Source organism: Meles meles, chromosome 8 (assembly GCF_922984935.1).
Source record: "Meles meles chromosome 8, mMelMel3.1 paternal haplotype, whole genome shotgun sequence".
In the NCBI taxonomy this organism is placed as follows: Eukaryota; Metazoa; Chordata; class Mammalia; order Carnivora; family Mustelidae; genus Meles; species Meles meles.
The window spans coordinates 104,799,501-104,825,808 of NC_060073.1; the positions used below are offsets into that span (position 1 = coordinate 104,799,501).

General features: G+C 41.2%; 1 protein-coding gene and 1 non-coding gene across 2 annotated transcripts in view; both read right to left on the reverse strand.

Moving 5' to 3' along the window:
- Window positions 1–26,308, reverse strand: part of CBL (Cbl proto-oncogene) — a 79,335-nt gene that overhangs the window by 16,447 nt on the left and 36,580 nt on the right. The window contains exons 3-11 of the mRNA XM_046014905.1: window positions 17,683–17,829; window positions 15,047–15,203; window positions 13,978–14,099; window positions 13,508–13,645; window positions 11,589–11,676; window positions 11,101–11,232; window positions 10,704–10,907; window positions 2,170–2,301; window positions 1,662–2,039 (exon numbers count right to left, since the gene is read on the reverse strand). Of these exons, the coding sequence (XP_045870861.1) occupies window positions 1,662–2,039; window positions 2,170–2,301; window positions 10,704–10,907; window positions 11,101–11,232; window positions 11,589–11,676; window positions 13,508–13,645; window positions 13,978–14,099; window positions 15,047–15,203; window positions 17,683–17,829 (1,498 nt within the window). The remainder of the gene's footprint in view (window positions 1–1,661; window positions 2,040–2,169; window positions 2,302–10,703; window positions 10,908–11,100; window positions 11,233–11,588; window positions 11,677–13,507; window positions 13,646–13,977; window positions 14,100–15,046; window positions 15,204–17,682; window positions 17,830–26,308) is intronic.
- Window positions 447–576, reverse strand: LOC123950198. The gene has a single exon (XR_006820188.1). It is a non-coding gene; the product is annotated as a small nucleolar RNA SNORA19 (small nucleolar RNA).

The window sequence follows — 26,308 nt, forward strand, 5'->3', positions numbered from 1 at the left end:
TCTTCCTTCTCCAACCCCGTCAAAATAGTAAGAACAGTAACACAGACTCAGACCCCGCTCTCAATGCCACTCACACATTACTACATCTGATCAAAAGCAGAGCTGCTTTCAGGCTCTGAACAGAGTTTAAATGTCAGGGCGAGGAAGACAGAGATCTAAAAAGAGCCAAGGAAATGGGGGGTTTTGTTTTGACTCTAGAAGATTTGAGGAAATGGGCTATCTATACAAATACCCTTTCTAGCTTTAAAAACCTACACCTCTTTCTATAGTCACCAGAAAGCCGGACCTACTTCATTCTCACGAATTAGATGGCCTGTCACTCAATGCCACTTGCAAGTGACCATCCCCCTTCTCTTGCCACCAAGCAGCAGCACCCAGTTCACGTAAGGGCTCTGCTACATTCCAAACTTCACTGCTCACAGGTTATTCTCCCCCTGTCTTGTTTTGTTTGTCTGAAGGGGACTGGCAGCATTACTATGTAGTTACACTGCTGATTAACCTTCAACTATTTGCGCAGCACATAAGAAATAACACTGTTCACATACACAAGAGAAAGCAGGTCAATGAAATGTGTACCAGCGCATTCTCCCTCTTGCTTACTTCGCGCCATACTTTCCAAAACTCACCTGCCTCCCCTTCATCCTCGAAGGGTCTCCCTCAGAATCAGCACGGCTCGCTCTCAACAGCGCTCCAGATCCTCACTCAGAATTGTACCCCATCCCTCCATGTACCCCCCGCCCCAACTGCCCCAATACCCCTTTTTCCTGCTCTTTTTCTCCATAGCTCTCATTAGCATCCAATGTCCTTTGTTTTATTAACTTACCATGTTTGTCTTTACTCCATTAGAATGTAAACTTTGTGAGGGCAGGATATTTTTTGTGGAGCGCATACACAAATGAGCCAACAAAAGAACAAACAAACCTCCCCACCCCCAGGTCTGGACCCCTTATCTCATGCTTACACAATGAACCACTGACCTCTCAATCTACTCTCTTAGCCATCCATTTATGCATACTACCGGATTTATCTCTGTAAACCATCATTTTGCTCATGTCACTCCCCTAATTTAAAACCTTCAAATGCTCATCTCCTACCAAATAAATTCAAACTCTTTTGGCCTTGATGGGATTTTCAAGGTCCTCCAATCTAGTACTAATGCCCCTTTCTACACCTTGTCCTTCCTCTGACATATAAAACTTCTGCTCCACTCAAATTAAACTACTTCTAGTTCCACAATATACCTCAAGCATCGGTGTCATTGTAGTCATGACCTTCACACTATTCACTTTGAAAAGAACACTTTGAATTCAAACGTCATTTGTTCCATAAAGCCCTCATGATTGCTCTATTTGGAAATAATCTCTCCTTTCTCTGCAACTTCAATGCTTTCTATTTATAATACTCCCACTATATGAACCCAGCCATACATGCACACACACACACACACACACACACACACACGCAGGTGCACACGTTATTGGCAAACACGCTTTATCTGCTCTAGTAGTATACTTCTTGAGGGTACACATACACACGCCTGAGGACAGGGATGTTTCATTGTCTTGGAATCCTGCACAAAACCTATCACAAAACTCTGACCCATTCAACATCGTGCAAAAGTATTTGTTAATAGGCAAAAAAATGTCAGAAACAGGACTCACCATGGAGGTATCCACACTGAATGTGCCTCCAAGCCTAGACACATCCGCTCTGGGTTCCATTTGTGAGGGCAATGAAAATGGGAGTGAGTGCCTGTTGGTTAATTCTCTACCTGTCCAGGGGTCACTAGAGTTGGAGGCAACCACTGGTACTTTGGGGATTGGCCGAGGCAGCCATGATTCCCCAAGGCGGCCACAGGGAACAGGGGGCAGTTTGTCTCTGGATGAACTGTCGCCCGGTGTACAAGGCAAGGGACGTCTCTGAGGCCGGGATTCTGCTCCAACAGAATATGGCCGGTCTGGAGGGGGTGGTGGTGGAAGATCTCGAAGTGTGGGAGGTATTGGTAATGGTTTGTCCTTATGAAGGGAGCCAGAAGCTACCTGTGAAGCATGAGGAAAGCAAATCAATCAAAACCTACTTATCTAAAAAACCAAAAAATCCCACTGTAATCCACAACGCTATAATCCACAACAAAGAATCAGAAGACTGTAGAAATGGATAACATCTTACCTTAGAAGCCGTTCCAAGACCAGAAGCACTTGCAGGAAGAGATACCCGCTGTTGCAGAAGGTCAAGTCGCGGTGGCACTGGGGGAAGGGAAGCTTGTGGGGCCATCGAAAACGGAGAAGGGGGCCGTTCCACCTAACACACATAAAATTTCCCAATAGGTTATTCTTGTATGAGGGAGTGGCATCTTTCAATTCCTCCTAAAGTCGTAGACAGCAAGTTCTCTGAACAGTTACCACCAATGGGTCAGGCTTCCTGAGTTATTTCTGCATCACCATGAGAGGGCGCTCTCAATCACAGAACTACCACACAGATCCAAGTCACAGGCAAGTGTGGAGAAATGGCTCTGCTACAAGCAGCTTCCTAGCTCACAACTGAAAACAAATATACCAACTTTCCACCTCCTCCTCTTCAAAGAAAGAAAAAAATCTTTCCAAGATCAAAAAGAGGAACCCATATAAAAAGGAAGGAGCAGACATTAACCTCTCAACAAATCATGTGGGGAAATAACATTTAAGGCACAGAACAATGAGAGAGATCAAAGATGAGAAATTCTCTGTGGCTTGTTAGGATAGGAAAAAGAAAAAAATAAAGACATTTAGAGGGAAAGAATCAACAGAATCAGTAAAAAGCATCTCAAGTCCTTCTGAAGAAATGTTATTTCAAGTCAGTAATTTAAAGGAATTAATATTTCCCATCAGTTTGTGTTCTTTAAAAATGAGGTGCTGGGGCGCCTGGGTGGCTCAGTGGTTTAAGCTGCTGCCTTCGGCTCAGGTCATGATCTCAGGGTCCTAGGATCGAGTCCCGCATCGGGCTCTCTGCTCAGCAGGGAGCCTGCTTCCCTCTCATTCTCTCTGTCTGCCTCTCTGCCGACTTATGATCTCTGTCAAATAAATAAATAAAATCTTTAAAAAAAATAAAAAATAAAAATAAAAATGAGGTGCCAAATTAGACAAAGCAATACATGTATAACCTCTCCCATTTCCGAGCCTGCAGCAAGGGTGATGAATGGCTGGTAAGCTTGTCCAGGCAAGCTATCAAGAGATCTGCATAATTCATACAAAATGCTACTTGGCATTTGCATTCTCTCCCAGGGAGCAATACAGATGGAATATAGGCAAATATGTATTACAAGCACTTACGTAAGATGACAGAAAGATACCCATTCACATACTTAGGCCTATCATTAGTGCTGGGTGGTAAATGAAGGCAAAGAAAGCCCTCACCATTAGCTACCTGCTTTTACTCATGCTTTAAGGAAAGGGCTCCATGTCACTGGTGCATGAGTGATGCAGCATGAACAGTTAAGACACCTCAAGGCTTAAGTGAGAAAGTTATTAGGCTAATTGTCACTTCATCCATCTCTAGCTAGTCACTGTATCTTGCTGATTCTTCCATGAAAGAGCCTCATACCTTTTTTTAAAGATTTTATCTGACAGAGAGAGACACAGCGAAAAGGGGAACACAAGCAGGGGGAGTGGCAGAGGGAGAAGCAGGTCTCCCCCAAGGAGGGAGCCCAATGCGGGGCTTGATCCCAGGACCCTGGGATCACGACCTAAGCTGAAGACAGATGCTTACGACTGAGCCACCCAGGCACCTCGAAAAAGTCTCATATCTTGATCTGCCTCTTCATTTTGCTTACCAACCTCAGATCTGATTTATTAAAACCACCTTCTTGCAATTCTCCCAAATTCTGGTTTCTTATCTCCCCAAATCCGTTTGCCATTACCACCTGAGCCATCCTCAGACTATGCAACAGCTCGTCCGTCCATAACTCCCTCTCTCCTACCAGTCTTGACTCTGCAATTCCTACCTCCTTGCCTTTGATCAGGTTGTTTCCCAATTGGAAAAAAGCCCTCTCTGACTTTTTTTTTTTTTAGGATTTTATTTTTAAGTGATCTCTACATTCAACCCAATGCGGGGGGCTCAAATTCACAACCCCAAGATAAGAGTCGTACATTCCACTGACTGAGCCAGCCAGGCGCCCCTCTCTGCCTACAACCCCTCTCACCATCTATGGCTTGCATCCCTTCCTGAGTGCAGAGGTCTGAGCTAATTACACTCTTTGTGGCTCAACATCGTTACCTATCCTTGCATCATTCCTTTATTACAGCAGATAATCAAGTTGCAGAAAAAGATAAAAAACACAAGTGGATGGGGCGCCTGGGTGGCTCAGTGGGTTAAAGCCTCTGCCTTTCACTCAGGTCATGATCCCAGGGTCCTGGGATCGAGCCCCGCATCGGGCTCTCTGCTTGGCAGGGAGCCTGCTTCCTCCACCTCTCTCTGCCTGCCTCTCTCCCTACTTGTGATCTCTATCTGTCAAATAAATAAATAAAATCTTAAAAAAAAAAATAATAATAAAAAACACAAGTGGAGAGGAAATGATCACAGAAATACCACAAGAATGGTTCTACGACCAAAGGGACATAAATATCCATATAGAAAGGGTTTATTGCATAGCCAGTCCATTGAAGGAAAAAAAAACCGTGACAAACAAGCAAACAAACCAAAAAGCACCTTTATGTTTTCAAGGAATCAAGCATAAGGAAAATAACCTAAAAGCTTCTTGGATAGCGGGTAAGGGGGCACCAAATAGCAAAAAAACACTAGAACCTAGAAGTGAAGTGCAGCCATAACAATTTTGAGAGATTTTTTTCAACCTCGCATCGTGTAACTAGTCAGTCTGAAGGCTGAGGAGATATCTAAGGTATCAAACGTCTCAAAAGTTTTCTCTCGCACCTTTCTGAGGACATACTTCACCCACAAAAGGAAGTAAAGCAAGAAAGAGGAAACCGTGGAAGCCATGTTTCCCATATCACCGTGATGTTATATACTGTCTACTATATTTAGAAAATTTACTTCATAGAAAATTATACTGAGAGAATGTCAGATAGCTTGGTAAGACCTGGTAGTGACAGGTACAAACAGAAAACTAAGGAAATAAAAATAAAGCAATTTGGGGTGCCCAGGAGGCTCAGTCAGTTAAGCCTCCAACTTATGTCAGCTCAGGTTATGATCTCACAGGGTTGTGAGATGGAGTCCTGCCTCTGGCTCCCGGCGCAGTGGGGAGTCTGCTGGAGATTCTCTCCCTCTCCCTCTGCTTCTCCCCCTGCTCACACCCTCTCTCAAGTAAGTAAAATTAAATAAATAAATAAATAAATAATATATATAGCAATTTCCCCAGGAAAAGCAGAAGGTCATATGAGAAAACAACAGCAATTACATCATATTGCATTGCTTGGAACAGCAAGGAACAGAATCATTTACACACCAAATAGCAAAACACCCCCCACAAAACAAAACAAAACAAAACAAAACAAAAAAAACCACTCAAGTAACCATAGTGGGGAGATAAAGTGTAGGAAGGAGGGAGATAAGGTGTAGGAAGGAGGGAGATAATCAATCCTTTTCTACAACACCTGAAGTGAACAGATGACACACTGAAGAGGCAAGAGAAAGCACGGTGTGAAAGGTGTTAAGAAGTATACGGTGTGAAAGGTGTTAAGAACCCACAAATGTGAGCAGGGCCCACAGAGGAGCTGAAGGCGGCAGAGGCTGGGAGCCAAGGTTTCTGCCAGGCTTCTAGCAAGTCTTTTAAACTTACCAAATAATCCATATGCGTTTGTCACTTGGATTTTGTAATAAGTACATTCACTGCATTAAAAACAGATCACAATAAAACAGCAACAGGGGCACCTGGGGGGCTCAGTGGGTTAAGCCTCTGCCTTCAGCTCAGGTCATGATCTCAGGGTCCTGGGATCGAGCCCCACATTGGGCTCTCTGCTCAGTGGGAAGTCTGCTCCCCACCCCCTCCCCCGCCTGCCTCTCCTCCTACTTGTGATCTCTCTGTGTCAAATAAATAAATAAAATCCTTAAAATTAAAAAAAAACTGTTACAAACAGCAACAAAAAGCACCCACCGAGGGATGCCTGGATGGCTCAGTGGGTTAAGCATCTGCCTTCGGCTCAGGTCATGATCTCAGGGTCCTGGGATTGAGATCCGCGTCGGGCTCCAGCGGGAGGAGCCTGCTTCCCCCTCCCTGGGCCTATTTGTGTTCTCTCTCTCTCTCTGACACATAAATAAATAAAATCTTTAAAAAAATTAAAAAATAATAAATAAATAAATAAATAAATAAAAGCACCCGCCAACAGCTACCCGGGATGTGACAAGTCAGGCACCGCTAGTCTCCTACACTTTCAGGAGTGATTTTAGGACAAAAACGTGGGGATAAATTTTAGTTATCTACTCAAAAAAAGTTAAATATTTTATAACAAATTTAATTCATACAAAGAATAATTGACACCCCCGTAGACCTACTGAACAACTAAGAAATGCAAGAGCACTGACTTTGTGCAATTCCCACCGCCCCTCCCCTAAATTATATCCTTTCCTCCATCCAAGAGTTTAAAATGTACGTTCACTTTCATCCAGCAGTTCCACTGCCAGGAATTCACCCTACAGACCTGAAAAGAGTATCAATCTGTGTAAGTCTGGAAATAATATGAACATCCATTAAGAGACTAAATAAACGGAATGGCCAAATGACAGCACCATGCATGAAGCTGTTTTTTTCTGAACTTCTCCAGTGTACATTTATGACTTTTATTTAAATGAGTAAATTTAAAATCATTCATACAGATCAGCTATGGGAAAGGGTTCCTTTTCTTTTCTTTACAGCCCTACAGCACTTAAGAGTGTGGACCCAGCATCTACAACAGCGCATGCGGTCTGCCTGTGGAAAACTGTTCCACCCGCATGCATGCTCTCTTCTCAAATACAACCACTAGCTCCTCGCAGGTCTTTGTTTCAGGTTTCTTATCTCACTCAGTACTTAGAGCACCCAATAAGAGCCTCTTACCCAGTATAATGGACACCTTGCAAAAATACTACGTTTATTGTAAAACCCTCAAATATCCCATAAAGTCCAAGTCCTCGAAACTTGTGCCCTCAAAAATTACAGCAATTCAGTGGGGAGTCAATTTTTTCCCCATGCGTGTTAAAAAAACTTTTTTACAACCAATTTTTTCTTAGAGAAATAAGGTGATACTACACATAACATACAATTATTTTTTAAACTTAGTATCAGGCAATTTTCGACCTAAGTATACGTATACCGAACTCATTCTGCAGAGCATTCCATTATGGGGACTGTAGCAGGCAGAATGAGGATTCCCTATCCCCCAGCCCCAAGATGTTTATTCACACCCCCAAAGCCAGAAACTGAACATGTCATTTTACTTGATAAAAGGGACTTCGCTAATGTGACTGAAGGTATGGGTTTTGAGATGGGGGAATTATCCTGGACTATCTGGACAGGCCCAATCTAATCACATGAGTCCTTGAGAGCTTGTTTAAAGCTTCTAGCAGGGGAGCGCAGCTACTCGTATACCCCGACCGAAGACCAGTCCTCTCCTCTATTGGGGAAGGTCGTCCTCTTTGACCCAGCACGCAGCTTCGGGAGGGACACACATGGAGCTGTGAGGGAGGCAGGGGACACCCGCCTCGCCAGCCGGATCGGCCGAGTCAACCCTGGTGATCAGTGGGGTGACAGATGTTGCAGCCATAGCACCCTCACATCCCACATGAGTCCTTAAAAGCAGAGAACCTCAGAGAGAAGGCAGAAGGAGGAGGAAAGAAATCCAGGAGCCAGAGTGCGGCTGACCACTAGAAGCTGGGATACCATGAGCGGACAGCCAGCAAGGACATGGGGATCTCAGTCCTACAGCTGGCAAGGAACTAAACTCTGCCAAATCCCAGTAGAAAAGGAACTGGGTCTTCCCCTAGGGCCTACAGGAAGAACTACAGCCTGCATCTACCCTGATCTGGCTGGACGGCACAGGTGTTGGGCTTCTGACCTTCAACACTGTAACAGAATAAACTTGTGTTGCTTTAAGCTGCTTAATTTGTAGTAACTTGTTATGGCAGCAACAGAATACAAACACATGGACGTATCAAAATTTCTTACTGCTGGACATGTGAGTTGATTCAAATTTTTCATTACTGCAAATAATGCTATATGAACTGGATCTGTATCTTTGGGTGCTTATCTGAGGATTTCTTTAGGATAAATCCCTAGAATTGGAATAGCTAGTTCAAACTGTGACCATTATGCATTTTGACAGATGCCAAACTGCCCTTCCAAAAGATGGGCTAATCTGTACCCACATCAACACTGAATACGATGCCTGTTACTCCACAATAAGTACTATTCACCTATAGAATTTCATGAAGAGAAAGGGGTAATTTTAACTTTAAATAAATATAGCCAGGAAAAATCACTTATCTTAGTATTCAGCTTCCCTAATACTCCAGGAGTTACCAAAAAATTTTCATCAATGAACAGAAAGAAATCTATGTAAGAACATATAAAACTGCTTTAGAGATCAAATTAATTTCTTTTTAAAATTTTCATTTATTTATTTGAGAGAGAGAGAGAAAGACAGCATGAGAGAGGGGCGAAGGGAAAGGCAGAAGCAGACTCCCTGTTGGGCAGGGAGCCCGACGTGGGACTTGATTCCAGGACCCCAGGATCATGACCTGAGCCGAAGGCAGACGCTTAACCGAACTGAGCCACCCAGGCGCCCCTCAAACTAATCTCTTAAAATGGACCCAAAGAACCTGTTATAAGGGGCCAAAACTTTAAAAAAAACTCTGTCCACTCCAAAAAACCAAAAAGGTACTACTCATTCCAGATTTCCTCAACTACCTGCTATTGGTAAAGCATAGATTAATTCCTGTATTGAAGTTGTTTCAATTCCCAAACAAAGTAATTGCTATGTGCTCAATTTTGAATAGTAAATTACAAATGAGACATGGCTCTTGCCTTCCATAATTTATAATATACCAGGAAATACATTTAATAAAATATTACGAGGTAGTAAGTTCTATGGCAGACATATTCAGTGTCTCAGAGACACCTGGGCAGACCTAGAAATGATGTGTATGTAAACACATGGGAACTGTGGGTGGGGAAAGCAGGAACAGTCTGGAAAGGTGTCCTAGGAAATGAAAACTCAACTAACTTACAAAGAAACTACCAAGACAGGGGCACCTGAGTGGTTCAGTTGATTAAACATGTGACTCTGAGCTTCGGCTCAGGTCATGATCTCAGGGTCCTGGGATTGAGCCCCACTCAGCAGGGAGTCTGCTTGTCCCTCCCCCTCTGCTCCTTCCCTTGCTCACACACTCCCTCTCTAAAAGAAATTTTAAAATTCTTTAAAAAAAGATAAAAGAAACTACCAAGACAAAAGCACAGAGAGATTTTAGTGGTTTGGCCTTGCTGGACCACAAAACATAAAGCAAAAAGGATTCTGAGGGCAAAGTGCTGGAGGAAAGGAGAATTGCTTAACCCATTAAGTAACGAGAAGTCATCAGAGTATGAGGCAAAGGAATGGGATGGTCAGGTTTGCGCTGAGCTCTCCGGTGCTGGCACAGGGCAAGAAGACGATGATGATGGCCTGAAATAAGGCAGTGGCACTGAGGACAGAGAGAAGGAGACACACTGGATCCAATCATTTAAGAGATCAAATCTATTCCTTTTCCTGGGGGTGAGGGTGGTAGGGCCAAGGGAGAGAGCGAGCGAGAATACCAAACAGACTCCCCGCTGAGCATGGAGCCTAAAGCTGGGCTTGAGCCAAGGACCCCAAGGATCATGACCTGAGCTGAAATCAAGTCAGACTCTCAACCAACTGAGCTACCCAGGGGCCTCCCCAAATCCATTCTTTCCATCTACCACGTGTCAGGCAGTAAGGTACTATTATAAAAGAAGGCTGCCTATGAATTTATATAAAAATCCTCAACTAGAGAATCGAAAGCACGTTAGGATCTTCTGTTGGCCCTGTATTGCTTATCATCTTCAAAGGACTCCCTTCCTTCTAACTAGTCAGCAGATCCCTGTTTTATCCTACCCACTGATGTTACAAAATTTGATCCCATCCTTTCTTAGTCTGTATGTTTTCTCTCCTTACTAGGGCCTTTCCAGTTTGCTTAGCTTCTACCTGGTACCTCCTCTGCCACCCTCCAATCACTTCGGTCGCCATGTCTTTGGTTATTAACTGTGCCTCTCCCCTCCGCAATCTAACTTTCCAGTGCCAGGACCCCCTTACGAAAGAACAGCAGAACACCAGACCCTACTCAGAGAAGCACAATAGGGCCTCACTGTCTTATCGCCTCTCATTCTCTCCAACAAGCTGAGGAAAGCCCAGTTCTAGGGCACAGAGCATGGGCCTTGAAGCCAGAACGTCTGGCCACAGCTATGTAATTTTCAGCCAATTCCTTAATCTTGCCGTGCCCTGGTTTCTTCATCTGCTAAATGAAAATAAGAGTACCTACTCTTGGGTTATTTGAGTATATACGAGGACAGGATTACAGGAGTTAGAAAAAGGGAAGTACTCAGCATGGCATCTTTCACAGAGTAAATGCTCAGTAAATAGTCAGCTACTATTGCTTCCTGTGATCTGGATGTCATCAAATGCTCTCTATTCCTTTAGAACACAACTCACAATGGAGTCTGCCAGTCTCTGAACCTGAAGTCTCACCTTTGCACCAGCCAGTTCCTTCATCATAAAGAGAGAATCGTCAGCTCGTTCATCATCATCGTCCTCATAATTTGGGGAGGGAGCTCCCTCGGCTCCTTGCCTCAGTAGGCTGCCACTTCCTCGAGGGTCAAACGGATCGACCACAATGGGCTCAGTACCTTTAATTTCACATCGGCAGAAAGGACAGCCCTGGCCTTCGGATTCCTGCAGAGCAAACGGGAGATGGTCAAAGGTCAAAGTATGGACAATATGGAAATACAGTTCCTAAAGATGAAAAAAGAAACCAGAAGCTTAAAACCTCCCCCACAAACCAGACCATCCTTTCTCTCCGTAGAGGATACAAAACCCCCAGTTCCTCCGAAGATTACACAGTAGAGCACACGGTCTAGAGCCGTACCTGCCAGGACGTGAGACAGGACGTGCACATGAGGTGTCCACAGGGCTCAATTTTCACATCCTTGTCGTTTTCAGCGCATATTTTACACAGCTGGAAGGTGGAGCCCATCTCACAGTATAATTCATATTGTTCCTTTGATAAAGAAAAATTGAAGAGACTACTCAGCCGAGTGCGGTATCTGTCGAATGAATGAATGACTGCAACCTTCAACACTGACACCAGGAAAACTAGACTGCTACCCCCTCCACAAATCTGGCTTGTATGGAAGTGCCCCAACAGTGGTCACCATTCTCTCACCGACACGGAAAGCACACAGTCTTGGTCCTATTTCAAGTTCTTTAGAGAAACCACACACACACAAATCCACTAGGCTAGTCGATGGTTTAAAACCTAAGGGTTCCAATCACTCCGTACGGCTCTACCATGAGTTGTGTCAAGGACAAAAGCTTGCCTCCAGAGACACGGTGGGGAGGTAAAATAAAATTCACCTGGGTCACTTTGATGTGATCTTGGGGAGTTGGTTCACATAAGCCTGTCAGGTCGGGATTCTGATTCCGTCCATCTGGAAACAGATAGCTGTAAAAAGAGTAACCGGCCTTGGGGTTTTACTAAAGACAATTCATAACTGCTGGCTAATGCAGACAAAATAGTAGCTGGGCATTCTCTCATCTAAAAGGGCAACTGTGTTGGGGTGCCTTGGTGGCTCAGTGGGTTAAAGCCTCTGTCTTCGGCTCAGGTCATGATCCTGGGTGCTGGGATTGAGCCCCGCATCAGGATCTCTGCTCAGCGGGGAGCCTGCTTCCTCCTCCCTCTCTCTCTCTCTGCCTGCCTCTCTGCCTACCTGTGATCTCTGTCAAATAAATTAGAAAAAAAATCTTTAAAAGGGCAACTGTGGGGGCATCTGGGTGGCTCCGTCAGTTAAACGTCCAATCCCTGACTCCAGCTCAAGTCATGACCTCAGCGTGGGGAGACTGAGCCCCACGCCATCAGCTCCACACTCAGCACAGGAGTCTGCTTGAGATGCTCTTTCTCCCTTGGCCCCTCCCACGGCTCATGCACACTCTCTCAAATACATAAATAGGCTACTTTGCATAAGGTACAAAGGTAAATCTTTGTACTTATCAAAGATAAATACTTCAAAAAATAAGTAACACAGAACAGTTCCAAACAATGATACTCCTTCTCTAGGCCACAAGGCCACAGGCTTTATCTTTAAACTAAGTGGCTGACAAACTTTTTCTGTAAGGGCCACACAATAAATATTTTAGACTTTGCAAGACATAGAAGCCTGTGTCCTATATTCTTTGGTTGTTATTGTTTAAAGTAACCCTTTAAAAAGGAAAACCCATCTTAGTTCCAGGCCATACTGCAACAGCTAGCTGATGGGCGATAGTTGGCCCAACCCCTATTTTAATCTACGGATAGCCATAAAATACAAATTATTAATTTATTTTTATTTTATTTTAAGTACGCTCCACACCCAGCGTGCAGGCTGACAGAGGGCTCGATCTCACGACCCTGACATCAACACCTGAGCTGAGATCAAGAGTTGGACACTTAACCACTGAGTTACGTCGGTGTCCCCAAATTCTTAATTTAAGCACCATCTGTTTTGACCAAAGGCCTAAAATGCCCTTGTTTACTGGGTATTTAACATGGAAAGACAACAATTTAAAAGAAATGTAACAAGAAGCAAAGCAAGCCTCTGAGACCAGCTACCAGGAAGCCTGGAGTGCCGGCCTGCTCTGATGTGTGGGAAAGCACCCCCTTCAGCGCCAACGCTGCCACAGAACACGATGGAAAATGGACTCTCCTCGTTGCTTTAAAACACAAGTAGCTTTCTGACAGCTGGTCAACTGCTAGTATTTTTAGTGCCTACCAAGCGATAATCAGTTTGCGTTCCCAAAGGAATAGCACTCTGGAATAAGTAAGAACTTACTCATCAATATTAGCAGAGATTACAAAAGCCCAAAGCCTGAAGAAATACTGCCAAACCAAAATGCTTAGGGCAGATGAAGGCCACAGAGCCTGCTGTTATTAAAAACATCTAAGCACTCTAATGTGGCTAGTTAAATAAATAAATACCAGTTAAATAACTGGTAACACTTCCTGCTAATTGGCATATTTTCAAATATAGACTTGGAAATAAGTTAACATCTGGAAAAGGAAAAAGATACAGTTTACGCATGGTAATAACTAAAGCACTAGAGAAAAATCATTTCACTCGAAGAATCCTTTTAAATAACAACAAAAGTCCTACAGAACCTGAAGGTTAAAATAATACAACCTGTTAATATGTTTCTTGAATCTTCAGTCCTGAAGACACCTGGAATCAAGTCACTGATGATTAAGCTTTATAACCCCTAAATTCCTGTATTCCAGCAAGGGGCAAACAGCAGATACTCACAAGCCTTCCCTGAAGCCATCAATCAGGGCTTGGAAGAGAGGTTTATTGTGAGGGATCGTCTGCAGAATGTTCCCATCAGCAGTGACATACCCAATAGCCCACTGACCCAGACGAGTGCAACTCAGCCGGAAAATGTAACTGAGAACAGAGATGAACAGAACATTTTATATGCTTTTGTTAGGGTGGAAGGCAAGACAGAGACAAAAATCAAACGGATCATCAATAATAGATTCTACAGTGACTCCAGACCAAAAGCAAAAAATACTTAAGTTCAATTCTTAAGTGACTTGAAAGCATTTATCAAATCCTAAGATCTGAATAAGTCAATTCTTCTGGTAAAGAGACATCAATCCCAGTGCGGCAACAGGGCCACTGGGAAACCAATCCAAGATCACATTTCCTCTATCCTGGCAGAGGTCACAAAAGCACAGAATTCAGGAGAATAAACCCCTTTGCTTCCCAGCACTGACCTGCCTGGTTTGTGAATGAACTTCTGGAGCCGAGCTTTCACTTCATCGTATGTCAGGAAAGCCATATAACCAGGATGAGTTACGGCAAGACTGTTCCAGTTCCTGAGCAAAGAGGACCAGGGCTACGGGAACAAGAGCTCGATCAGACCACTTAGCTCAGGACATCCCACCATCCTCAGAGCAAGGAGGAACAGAAAGAAAACCACCTCAATTCTCCATTCATTGTCACAAATTTTCAACTATATGGTTACTTTGAGGGAAATATGTTTGAGACGTTAAGAACTCAGAAAAGCTAAGAAGAAACAAATATATGCTTGTAGAAAGAAATTTCATTATAAAATGAAATTCAAGACATTTTACAGAAGTTTTAACCAACAGCAGGGCCCACGTGTACAACTAAGAAGTTGCAAATAAAGGCTTATGCCAGCTGGCATATACGTATTATCTTTACAGAGAGAAAGAAATGAGCTCTTTCTGAAGCATCAATGCACGTTAATAATAACAGTCAAGAATTTCAATACAATAGGAGAAAAAGCTGGAAATGTACATAAATGTCCAACAACAGGAAACTGATTAGATAGATCATATTATACCCATTTTCTGGGCATTCTACAACGATTTAAACGATGCAAAGAATATTTAAAAGAGAGATTATAAATGTGAGGAGAAGAAAGCACATTATATAGTTATCGTGTTTAACAATAAACAGATAAAAACTGAGCAGTGAGGTTTTTTTGCTTATAATTTCTACACTGACTAAAAATACTTTTGTACAGGGGCGCCTGGGTGGCTCAGTGGGTTAAAGCCTCTGCCTTCGGCTCGGGTCATGGTCCCAGGGTCCTGGGATGGAGCCCCGCATCGGGCTCTCCACTCAGCGGGGAGCCTGCTTCCTCCTCTCTCTCTGCCTACTTGTGATCTCTGTCTGTCGAATGAATACATACATAAATCTTTGAAAAAAAAAAAAAACAACAACTTTTGTACAATATGTAAACTTCCAAATGTTATTTTTTTAAAGAGCTCTCCCTTCAGGAAAGAAGCAACTAGTTTAGCCAACATTTTAGTATCCTACCTGAAAGAGTCGTGTGAAGATGTCAAATTCAAAAACTGAAATATAATCATTGCAGGTCAGATCAATAGTGGATTTCAGAGCCATGGCCTCGAGCCCGGAGCTGATGGGATGCACTTCGTGAAGGGCCTGTCGGAAACTCTTCCAAGGGACTATTGTCCTAGATAGGGGAGCAGGGGTGAAAGGGAAGGCAGAGTGAGGTAACAGACAATGCTGTGCACTGCCATAATAACCAAGAAAGCCACATTAAGGTCACAATATCAATTTCAATTCTCTTAAAGAAGTTAAGTTATATTTTAGATTGAGAACAGAAAGGGAATAAATAATGTATTTCTTAACTTTCTAATAAGGAAATTAGTAATAGGAAATTTATTCTAATAGGAAATTTCTAATAAAGAAATTAGTAATAAGGAAATCCCACTATTCTTTGGCAATATGTCATCAACTAATTCCTTTTCTTGTCTTTCTTCACACATCTGTTCTCTTTAGAGAAACATGGAAAGAGAGAGATTACTCTTTTTATATAAATGTCATCTGAGGCCAGGCCTTCACTAACTTAAAAGCTTACATTTAAACTAACTTTTTAAAAGCATATAAAACATCCTGAGTTCTTTGGGGAACTCATAATCTCAGGCCTAGACAGGAGGAAATAGGCTTAAGACACAGGAAGAACACAGTTCTGATAGGGAGGAGGAATAAATTATTAACATAAGAGTGATTAAACCCCAGAGAAGGCTAGCACAAGATACTATGGGATTTCTATTTCTCAAGATATTTATGTAAACACAAGCTCACTGACTCTGAAAAGTTTATGTACTCACTGCATTTTGAACCCTTCTAATGGAGTTATTAAGTTAAAAGGAACAAAGTTAAATTTATTCCCATCCTCTTTAACAAAGATTTTAAATCACCGATTATTCTATATTTTACATTTAAGCATATTTTTTAAAAGAAGGCATCTAAAGGGAAATTTATATTAGGATCTGTATATACAACTAAAAAGCTGTATTGCTATTTTTTTTTCAGTTCCTCGATCCAAAATTTCATAGGCTATACAAGAACATTTATATTAATACTTAAAAGCATTAAGTGTAACACATAAATCTGTCTATATAATTTAAAACTTCTATACAACAAAAGACAATATGACAAAGTAGAAAACTAGCCACAGATTAGGAGAAGATATTTGTAACGTAAGGTAACTAACAATCAGTGTCTTTCAACAGGAAAAAGACAAGTTACTCAGTACAGAAATGGAAAGTTAGGAACAGGAACAGGCAAGTCAGAGTAAGAATCCCAACTGGTCATAACTGTGAAAAGATGCCCAATCTCCTTTGTCATTAGGAATAGAAAGCAAAATATGATACCCAAGTCACACTACCTGTGTTAGCCCGACCATAGAGCTATGGAATTTGTGCAGACTACTTACAGGGATATAAACTGGTATAACCACTCTGGAAAGCAATTAGGCAATATCTGGCAAAGCAGAGGACGTGAAACTCCCTGATTCAGCTATTTCACTCTTAGGCATGTAACTGTGAAAAAGCTCTTGCATATGAAGACAAAAATAATTTTGTTCACTGTGGCACAGTTTGTGAGCACAAAGAATGTGAAACATAAACATCTCTTAACAGCGGAATGGATGGGGAGAGAGACAGACAAATATTCAATATAAGAGCCTGGGTATCAGTTGAGTCTGCAAAGATTTCTTTAAAAAAAAAAAAAAAAAGAACCTCCAAAACATGGGGAGGTAGGTACAATAGTGCCCCCCTTATCTGCAAGGGATACTTTGCAAAATCCTCAGTGGATGGCTGCAAAGGCAGATAGTACCAAACCCTACATATACTATGGTTTTTCCTATACGTGCACCTATGATGAAGTTTAATTTATAAATGAGGCACAGTTAAGACAACAACAATAACAAAATAGAACAATTATAACCAATATACTCTTAATGAAAGGTATGTGAATGTGGATTTTCTCTCACAGCATCTCACTGGGCTGCAGACACCTTCTGGTCATGATGAGATAAGATGCCTACAGGAGGAGATGGAGTGAGGGGAAGGGCGCAAGCACTGCGACAGCGTTAGGCTACTATTGACCTTCTGCTAATACACCAGGAAGACCATCAGCTTCTGGACCACAGCTGACCTCAGGTATCTGAAACCATGGAAAGTAAAACTGCCAATAAGGGGGGGGGCCCTACTGTACACACACATTTACTATTTTTCTTTATGTTTTCCCATGATATAATTATTGCATTAATTAAAAAAATAAACAGGAGCACCCAGCGGGCTCACTCGGTAGACCATGCAACTATCGATGCTGAGGTAGTGATTTTGAGCCTCACACTGAGGCTGGAGTTTACTTTAAAAAAAAAAAAGAGTTAAAACAGCAAAAAATTTTAAGCAAAAGGCTACAACATAAGCTTTAGCTCTTCACAGTTCAAATTCATTATTTTGAGGGGCACCTGGGTAGCTTAATGGTTAAGCGTCTGACTCCTGGATTTCAGCTCAAGGCCTGATCTCAGGGTTTGTGAGTTCAAGACCCACAATGTGCTCCATGCTGGGAGCCTACTTAAAAAACAAACACATAAACAAAACAAACAAAAAAATCAAATTCATTATTTTGAGACTTACTTTTCCCCAAAAGCTTTCCTCCAAAATTCTGCAGCATCTGCTTTCGTAATCCGAAATGTGTCTCCTTGAAAGAGTCCGCTCGGAAAGATTCCTTTTAGTTCTGCCAGCATGTGGCTGAAGATCAGGGACAGTTTGGTTAGGTTTCGCCTACAAATGATCAGAAGTGCAATAATTAAACACATAAAATTACTTTTATTTTAAATGCGCTGAATTCACCATATCAGGTACGTAATTAATATGAATATGAACATACACGTACAAAGAATGTCTTCAAAATATACTTTCTGGCAAATATTATTCAGAGATACATAAAACTAGGAAAGAAGAGAGGAAAGAATATGCTGTTGACACTATTAAATACTCTGATTTTTATCTTTGTTCAAAGAAGGACTTCAAAAACTGTTTTTGTCCTAATATCATATGAAAGATGCAGATATAACACAGGGAAGACTGTTGCATTCACTAGGTCCACTCCTACTCCCCGCATTCAAAAAGATGTCATATAGTAAATCAAAAATTTAACAATAATATATTTTAAGGCTTTCAATCTCATGTTAATAATCAGGTCTAATACCTCTGAGTATTAACTAACATGAACAAATCTACGTTTTGAGGATGCATAGATACAATGACTCAACAAATAAAGGTACAAACTTGTACACTGATATAATCATTCACAAACAAAAGAAAGGAAATATTAAAAAAGCAAAATATACTATTTCTGCTTTGCATAAGCTATTCTGATTTTTTTTTTTTTAAGATTTTATTTATCTGAGCTAGAGACAGGGAAAAGAGAAAGAGAGAAAGCGCGAGCATGCACGCATGAGTGGGGAGAAAGGCAGAGAGAAGGGAGGAGGAGACTCCTCACTGAACAGGGAAGCCCAATGCAGGGCTCAATCCCAGGACCCTGGGATCATGACCTGAGCCGAAGGCAGACACTTAATTGGCTGAGCCACCCAGGATCCCCACTATTCTGGATTTTAAAGCTAATCCTATCAGTCATCCAAATTAAAAAATAAATTAATAAATCACAATTTTCAGTTTGAATATCCAGACCTAAAAAGTATTTTCACTTAAATCAGACCTTAAAGAGGTTAAGTTTTACCAAAAACAGTTCTTCCTATACCAAAACTGGAATGCTAGTATCCAAACCATGTGACAATTTCTACCTGCGTGCATATGCTATTGCTATGCTTTACCCATTAGTGCGCTTTACTCTAATAACCTCATAAAGATGCCACAGAGAACAATGGAGAGTTATCAAGTCACTACGTTGCACATTGAAATTAATGTAACATTCTGTGTCAACTATAATAAAAAAAAAAAGATGCCACATAGTACCAATTTAACACACCGGATGATGCCTCTACTTTGAGGTATGTCCTTTAATCAGATTATCTTTCTTATCTTTAATGTGCTGCCACAAAGAGTAAGATAGACAGATGCTTTAGATACGCCAAACCAGGTACCATCTGTACTTATTTTCCCCTTGTCCCAATCATTGGTATTTTTATATTCAAAAGTCTATTCTTCTCTGAAATGGATTATAAAATTTCAAGTCAATTCGTGATCAAATTTGAGTACCTAAAAATTCTCTTTCATGGAGAGATTGTTCTCTTTTTTGCTACATAAAATGCTGCACCAAAGACACCAAGTCTTCCCAGCCCTGATTCTTGTGCAAAATGCTACTGAAATCTTTCCAGTCAGCTTTCAACAAATCAGCTTCAGTTCTGAGATCTGTCTTCTTGCACTTTAGCAAGTTATTCTTTCTAGTTTCTGATTTGTTTTCTGAAAGCACTACAAAAGTGATAATATATTCTTTGAAGACAGTCTAAAATAATTCCTATGCTATGTAGATCAAGTGTGAGATATGAAGACAAGTACTTACCCAATCCCTAAGGAGGACAACTTTAACCGTTGTCCTCCTCACACTTTGAGATCCTTCAATTATGGCTTGTTAGAACTTTTACTATTTTATCAAAAAAGAAACAAAAAGCAGAAAGACCAAGAATATATCACAGAATGGGGCACCTGGTTAGTTCAGTAAGTAGACCCTGCGACTCCTAATCTCAGGGTCATAATTTTGAGCCCCTCAGTGGAGGCAGAGATCACTTAAATATTTTTTAAAAAGAAAGAACTATGCTAAACAGTTCAGAACAATGTGTGATATGACCAAAAACATATATATCACACTCTCAAGGTTACCACAGAGCTTTTTCTGGACTCCTATAAGGATGTCCTCTCTTGGTTCTCCTCCTGTTCTCTTAACAGTTATTTCCCAAGAATATGTTCTCCGCCACTTTCCTTTCTTTTTCCATGTGCTCTCCTGACTCTTCCTTCACATTCTCAAGCTTCAGAAACTACCCTGCAAGTGATTCCCAAATCTCAAGCCTTGGTAGCTCTCCAACTGCCAACCACATTCCTCCACTCAAATGCTAGCACCTCAGAGCAACATGTTCAAAATTAAATTAATCTTCCTTCTCAAATCTGTTCTTACTTCATGTTCTCTTTAATAACAACACCATCTTACTTCTCACAAATTCGAAACCTTAAAGTCATCTTGGTTTCTTCCATTTCCCTTATTCTCCATATCAGATCTGTCAAGTTGCTGACCACTGTTGTCTTCCCACCTTTAAATTATATTATTATTCTAATATACACCTACCCTATAATTCAAACTTCCCTACACCTACCCTACAATTCAAACTTCAGTCTTTCAACAGACACACAAAAAGATGCTCAACATCACTCATCACGAGACGTCACCTCTCACCTGACAGAATGGTTAAAATCAACAACCAAACAACAGGTGTTGGTGAGGGTGTTGACTAGAATGAACTGGAACAGTCACTGTGGAAAACAGTACAGAGGCTCCTCAAAAAGTTAAAAATAGAACTGACCTACAATCCAGTAACCGCACTACTGGTTCTTAACCCAAAAACTATAAACACACACGCACCTCTATGGTTACGGCAGCATTATTTACAATAGTTAAACCAAGGAAGCAGCTCAACTGTCCAGGTGAATGGATAAAGAAGATGTGGTGTATATATGTCCACGAAATATTACTCAGCCATAAAAAGTGAGATTTTTGCCATTTGCAACAACATGGATGGAACTAGAAAGGATAAGGCCAAGTGAAGTCAGTCAGTCAGAGAAAAACAAATACCCTCTGATTTCACTCATATGTGGAATTTAAGAAACAAATGAGCAAAGGAAAATAAAGAAAGAGACACACAAAAACAAGAAACAGACTCTTAACTCTAGAGAACAAACTGGTGGCTGCCAGAGGGGCGGTGGGTGGGGGGAGGGGTGGACTAGGTGAAGGGATTCAGAGTGCACTTATGGTGGTGAGTGCCGAATCAGGTACAGAACTCTGAATCACTATGCTGTACACCTGAGATTAATATAACACTTTGCTAACATACTGGATTAAAATAAAACATCTAATAATAATAAGAACAGACTTGAGTCTTCAATCTCCTCCTCTACAGGTCCAGTCATGCCATATAATTGCCCTTTTTTAAAAGTTATTTGTTTATTTATTTATATGACAGAGAGAGAGAGAGAGCGCACGCGCGTGCGCACAAGCACAAATGGGGTCAGGTGTAGAGGGGAAGCAGACTCCCCGCTGAGTAGGGAGCCAGGATCATGACCTGAGCTGGAGGCAGACACATAACCGACTGAGCTATCTAGGCATCCCAACTGCCCTTTCAGGAGGGAAAATAACAATTTCCACAGTGCCAGTGGGACAAAACCCAAACTCAGCTTTGATCTGAAGACTTCCCACTGCCCTGGATCTAACCTACCCTTCTACCTGACTTCTTACTTTGTCAGAAATATATTCTAGCCAAACTGAATATGTCATCTTTTCTCATACATACCGCCCTTACTCACTTTCCCACCTCTGAGCCTCTGCTTATCTGGTTCCCCAGTATGAAAGAAGACGCAGCTTAAATGTCATTTCCTAAGAAGCCAGCTAGAAGTAATAAGCCACTGAAATACCCACAGCCTATTTGCTGAAGTTCTCAGACCGTCTGAACCCATCTTGTGCTTTAGCTATCTGCGTACACAAGGGCTAAATCCGTTTCTAATGTGTATTTATATCCCACAGGATATCTGGCACAATTTCTAACCTCCATGATACCTTCCAAAAACACTGAGTGCCTACTATGTGCTTGCTAGGCAACAGGGACGGATACAACAGTGAACAGAACAAAATTCCTGTTTTTATGGCATTTACATTCCCGTAGGAGAGCATCAGGTGATGGGAGAAAAGTGCTCTGAAGAAAGACAAAGCAGACTATGAGGAGAAAGTTATGTAGGTTTGCTGTTTTAGAGAAGGTGGTCTTGGGAACCTCTCTCCAAGAGCAGATTCTTTTTTTTTTTTTTTAAGATTTTTATTTATTTATTTGACAGAGAGAGAGATCACAAGTAGGCAGAGAGGCAGGCAGAGAGAGAGGGGGAAGGAGGCTCCCCGCTGAACACAGAGCCCAATGCGGGGCTCGAGCCCAGGACCCTGAGATCACGACCTGAGCAGAAGGCAGAAACTTAACCCACTGAGCCACTCAGGCGCCCCCAAGAGCAGATTCTTAAACGAAGTAAGAAGTGGGGACAAAGTGAGTCTGGGATGACCAAGCCATGTCGGCATCTTTTCAAATAATCTTACAGTCAGAGGGGCAGCTGGGTGGCTCAGTAGGGAGCATGCTTCCTCCTCTCTCTCTCTGCCTGCCTCTCTGCCTACTTGTGATCTCTGTCTGTCAAACAGATTAAGAAAAAAAAATTTCCAGTCAGATCTACCAAGTGCCCAGCATTATGCTGGATCAGAGATAAAATACACACACCAAAATAATAATGGACAGAAGGCTATTTTAATATGTGAAGTAAGCCACGAGAAAAGGGAAAGTTATTGACCACAAGGATGTAATGGGACCAGGTACATAACAGCAGTTCAAAGTGCTGACTGAAATAGACACAGAAAATCAATTTGAGACACTTTCCTACTTAAGGATGCATTCCCCAAAAAGCCAGCTTACATTTCTTAAAACCACCAGAGATGTGCACCATAAGCACCACACTTCTTAAAAGGAAATTAAGCATCTATAAAATCCCATGGGTCAGAGCATCAGAGCATTTTGTAACTGATCTAAGTTGAAATTCTGTTCAATAACATTTTAAGACCATAGGCTTATAGCTGAGTGTCCACCGTGTACAGAGCTGAATTTAATCAGCAGAATCTGTCTCAACATGTAATCTTAGAACAATGAGGCATGATGGATGTTTAGGCTTATGACAAAGCAAGCAATACTTCGCAAAATTCTGTCAGCAGTTACTTCAATTCATACACTACATTCTAACAATTCTCCAAAGAAACACAAAGGAACATATCTCTTCTATTTTTTTTTTTTTTTTTTAATAAATACCCTGAAGACAAAACTTCTCTCAAGTTCCACCAGCAGCAAGCAATACAGGTTTTTCTTTAACTCAGTATTTGAAGAAGGAGGTCACTTTTATTGCCTTTAATGTCAAACATCTACATCTAAGTAACCACAAATTCTACCATATAGCTTCGATCTTCCTCTTCTCTTCGCTCACAACTTCCTCGTAATCAAATGCTGATTCAGGATGCGGTGTCAGTTTAAGTTCAAGAACAGTGTCAGTTCTTTTCTCCTCACCTCCAGTCCTATTCTAAAAGCTAACACACCTTTTTTGTACCTCGGGCCTAAAACAACGGTTACATCTTCTGAGTATAATTTCAGCTAGTACGGACTAAGATTTCTGTGTCACAAATAGGTACATTAAAGATTAAAGAAGCAATTACAGTTCCTGTTTCAGCTTCTAAAGTAGAAAGATAAATACAACTTGAGAGGAATTACAATCACCACTTCTGCAGATCAAATAAGACAGTGTTGAAAAGTAGCCTTTATATGAATGAGATAAACAGAAACCTCTTCAAATGATTCCGACTGATAAAGTTACTACTGCACAAAATACTGAAAAACAAGCTACCTTGTAACTCATAGCCACGGAGTTCTTTGCAGAGAAAGAGGAAATGGAAAAAAGAACATAGTGCGGGGAGATATATTAACACTTTCTATTAAAATATATTTATTGGGCGCCTGGGTGGCTCAGTGAGTTGAGGCCTCTGCCTTTGGCTCAGGTCATGATCTCAGGGTCCTGGGATCGAGTGCCACATCCGGCTCTCTGCTCTGCAGGGAGACTGCTTCCCTTCCTCTCTCTCTCTGCCTGCCTCTCTGCGTAATAAATAAACAAAATCTTTTAAAAAAATTAAAATAAAATACATTTATTAACATTTAAGATGAGTACTGATAGTACCACTCTTCCTTGCTTAGTGAGATTGCCCCATCCCTTCGAAGTACAGCAACAATATTCTGAAGAAAAGGACTGTCAAGAAATCAACACATTAAGGGCTTGAGATCTTCTAGGAAAAAAATATGACTTATAAAAGAGTCCAATGTATTCATAAAGATATTCTCATTTAGGGTGCCATTTTCTGAAACTCCATTTAAATAGAGATAAATTCTATAACTGACAAGCATACTCTGTTTATTCTTTCTACAGGAGTTATCTAAAAATAATGTATGATAATACTAGAGAAGACTAGAGATCTAAAATGTTTTTCCTGTGCTCGCTTCGGCAGCACATATACTAAAATGTTTTTCCTGGGATGCCTGGTGGGCTCAGTTGGTAGAGTACATGACTCTCGATCTCCCAGTTGTGAGTTTGAGCCCCACATAATTGGGTATAGAGATTACTTAAAATTAAAATCAAAATACTTAAAAATAAACAAAATAAAATCTATTTCCTGATCCCCCATTAATTTACTGGGCCCTTGGGCAGTTACTTAACCTCTCTGGGCTGCCACTTCCTGAGATGTAATATAAGGGAGCTGGAACCAATGACTCTTAAAGATCTCTTTCTATGAATAAAAATTTATGAATTTATGCTATTCCACAGATTTGAAACTAGAAACCTTAACTTCAGCATTTTAATTTCACAATAGGATTGAAGAAGAAAGACTCAAGAGAAAGCAAAGGAGTATATATATCTTTATAAGATTGAGGACTAGAAATTATAAGAAATAAATTTTACAAGTTTATTTTCTTTCTGCCTGCAAAGAATTTTTTTTTATTTTTTAACGTTTTATTTTTTTAATTAAATTCAATTAAATAACATAATGTACTATTAGTTTCAGAGGTAGAGGTTAAAGATTCATCAGTCTTATATAACACCCAGGGCTCATTACATCACATGCCCTCCTTAATGTCATCACCCGGTCACCCCATCTCCCCCTCCCTCCCTTCCAGCAACCCTCAGTTTGTTTCCTATGATTAAGAGTCTCTTATGGTTTGTCTCCTCCTCTGATTTCATCTTGTTTTATTTTTGCCTGCAAAGAACTTGTTCATTTATTTTTAAAGATTCTATTTATTTATTTGACAGAGACACAGAGAAAACGAGCACACAAGCAAGGAGAGCAGCAGGCAGAGGAAGAGGGAGAAGCAGGCTCCCTCAATGTGGGGCTCAAATCTCAAGACCCTAGGATCATGACCTGAGCTGACTGGCAGAAGCTTAACTGACTGAGCCACCCGGCCGGCACCCAACCTACAAAGAATTTAAATGAACTCATGTCTCATGGAATTTAAATGAGCAGTTTATTGTATGAACCCACTGTGGGATCTGAAAAGTTAATCTGATCTGGTAAATAGTGTTTTCTATTCTAACACTGGGGATTTACTAAATCCCAGAATGTGTGGTGAGTTATTTTACTCAATTTCATTTCCGAAGAAATAACTAACATCAAAAATCATCATGGCTGGGGCACCTGGGTATCTCAGTTGGTTCAGTGTCTGCCTTCCGCTCGTGTTATGATCCCAGAGTCCTGGAAGTGAACCCCACATTGGGCTCTCTGCTCAGCCGGGAGTCAGTTTCTCCCTTTGCCCCTCCCCCTGCTCATGCTCACCCTGTCTCTCTCTAATAAATAAAATCTTAAAAAAAAAAAAAAAATCACCTCAGCCATTTCAAAATACTACCTCACGTGAAAACGGTTCAAAGTTTCAGGAAGAAGTTTCTTTGATTTTCAAAGAGAAGAAAACAGAACTTGCCTTTTACCATTTAGTTACTAGAGATTCTAAGTGATGGGGGATACAATTGGTGTAAATTCAATTTCTCTGCATGACTAAAAATTTTCATAACAAAACATTGGGGGAACCCCAATAATTTAGGCTGGAATCTATTTTAATATTTATGAGCCCAATGAACCTCTACTTCCCAGTGAGGAAATTTCAAAATGATTAGCACTTTTGACACTGTGATTAACAAACAAGCTATAGAACATTATATAATATCATTTTGAAGTTGTAAAATCTTCCCCAAAATGAGGTCACAGCAATAACCCATTTTTTGCCATTCAGCCAGCAGCGTGAGGTAAAGGCCCCATAAATTGATTATACTGTTGAATGGTGAAACGATCAATGCTTGTAAGAATTTCATTTACTGCCACCATTTCAGCGATAACTATGCTGCTTTCCTCTTCATTGAACCCTGAGAACCCTATATGCAAACACAGTGTCATCCAAAGAATGCTGAGCGCATACTGTGGTGAACA